This window comes from Asparagus officinalis, chromosome 8 (assembly GCF_001876935.1).
Source record: "Asparagus officinalis chromosome 8, Aspof.V1, whole genome shotgun sequence".
NCBI lineage: Eukaryota > Viridiplantae > Streptophyta > Magnoliopsida > Asparagales > Asparagaceae > Asparagus > Asparagus officinalis.
Genome location: NC_033801.1, coordinates 3374154 through 3376468, shown reverse-complemented (window position 1 = coordinate 3376468; position 2315 = coordinate 3374154). Strand labels below are relative to the sequence as shown.

The window sequence follows — 2315 nt, the reverse complement described above, 5'->3', positions numbered from 1 at the left end:
TGTTGAACTGCGATATTGTTTTTATTCCCACTCGCAATAACGATGCTGACGTCTACTGTGGCGTCAGCAGAGATAATGGATTTTGGATCATGTCCCATCATGGAATATCTGATTTTTTTAAAAAAAAATTAATGTTTTTTATTTTTTATGTTTATTTTTTATTATTCTCTGGGTCACTGAAGTGAAGGGGATATTTTCTGTCAGACAAATAAAGTCAAAGTATACTGTCAGAAGAATACTGCTTATACCGAGGAGGACCAGAAATTTTAGTTTCAATTTGTTTGAGATGCAAATAGATTTAAATAATTTTAAAAACAATAAACAAGAATTACATGCAACTGATACTTACCACACACACACACACACACACACACACACACACACACACACACACACACACACACACATATATATATATATATACACACACACACACACATATACACACACACACACACACACATACATATATATATATATATATATATATATATATATAGAGAGAGAGAGAGAGAGAGAGAATATTTATATTTGAGAGTATAGTATATTTGTACTACTAAAGAAATAATAACAAAATAGTTATTGGTGTCCACCACTCCCCTCAACTCTACAACCATTTCATAGCTTAATTAGCAATTATAACATCTTTTTCTTTTACTTCCTCAACTTAAAGAATTTTCTTTGGCCAAATCTATAGGATAATTGGCTCCAAAACTAGAGTTAAAATTCATCATTAATATGTGACCTACCTTGTCCAAGTCAAATTCTCTTACCAAGTTGCTCCTAGCCAATTGGTCAGATTAAAAAATCCTGTCCCTAAACGTGCATATTTTGTTCTCTCTCGGTTAAAGGGGGCAAAAAAAGCAAAGAGAATTATGTTGCTAAGAAAAGGACAAAATTGGCCTGTTAGTTAACTACATTAGGGAGATATTTAACATAAAGGTTGCATATATTATTCATACCCATTTTGTTTTGAAGATAACAAGCAAGCAAAACACCCTGTATATTCAAAAACATTCCTCTTTTAAGTGTGACCAAGCTCCATAATTGACAAGAATGAAAATAATCGATTAAGGAGTCGCATGCGGGTTATGCTTATAACATCCTTATATTATATCGTAAACACAATTAATCACTTATCTGACCCCCTCTTCACTCTATAAATACCCACCACCTCTTCATTCTTAATTAGTACCACAAAGAAGTACTAAATTCACTACTACTTGTGAATTCCGAACACTTCCTACTATCCTAATGGCAGCTACCAAGGCCTCTCTAGTCCTCTTCCTAACCCTAAACATCCTCTTCTTCAACCTCGTCGCCTCTTTCGTCGCCTCTTGGCCTCCCCCAAAGCCCTGCCCATGCCCACCAAAGCCCGGCCCAAGCCCACCAAAGCCCGGCCCAAGCCCATCCACGGGCAAGTGTCCCATTGATGCACTCAAGCTCGGAGTGTGTGCTGATGTTCTCGGCAGCCTTCTCAACGTCACCATCGGCAACCCACCAAAGAAGCCATGCTGCTCTCTTCTCGGCAATCTTGTCGACCTTGAGGCCGCTGTTTGCCTATGCACAGCAGTGAAACTCAACCTTCTCGGCCTCAACCTCAATATTCCTGTTGACCTGAGCCTCCTACTTAACTACTGTGGAAAGAAGTATCCCAAGGGATTCCAGTGCCCATAAATGACATGGTCGTGAAATTTGCTTGATCTGCTTGCGTGGTGATTTGTTACATTATTCTCGATGCATGTTATTGTTTGTATTTGTTTTTGTTTCTGTTTTTATGTTTGGTTGCTGTAAAGGGTGCTAGCTAGCGTGCGAGTGTGTGCAGGCTATATCTGTTATGTATTCCAAATTTTATAAATAAAAAAAATTTGTTGTGCTCTATGAGCTAGTGTGAATATATATATGCTGTGAATTGGAATAGATTGTATCTACCAACAAAAAAGAAAAACTTGTTGAACTCGAGAAAATTTGAAATTACTCGGGAAGAACAAGTGAAGAACATGTGGCATTCTAACATCATTCACTATGGTTCTCTTGAGATAGAACTCAAACAAGTGCATAAAATGCCTAGAACAGTCATATATCTAACTTCATACGTTTTATGAATATTGTTGTTGTCTCGATTGTATATAGACTGGAAGGATTTTTGAACAGTTAGGATAGAAGTAATTACTAGGATTTTTTAACAGTAATTAATGAATACTGTTGTTGTCTCGATTGTATATAGATTGTATATAGACTGGAAGGATTTTCGACAGTGTCCTGGTGATGAAGGAATTAATAAGGTACCCGGCTAAGTTTACAACTCACACAAA

The 2315-nt window shown here is 36.8% G+C and overlaps 1 protein-coding gene across 1 annotated transcript; it reads left to right on the top strand.

Moving 5' to 3' along the window:
• LOC109822973 (14 kDa proline-rich protein DC2.15-like) lies at positions 1197 to 1881 on the top strand. Its single transcript, XM_020389263.1, has one exon. The coding sequence runs from the start codon at positions 1255 to 1257 to the stop codon at positions 1675 to 1677; it is 423 nt and encodes a 140-aa protein (XP_020244852.1). The 5' UTR covers positions 1197 to 1254; the 3' UTR covers positions 1678 to 1881.

Coding starts and splice junctions, on each gene's coding strand:
- LOC109822973 (XM_020389263.1), top strand. CDS start 1,255: ATGGCAGCTACCAAGGCCTCTCTAGTCCTCTTCCTAACCCTAAACATC.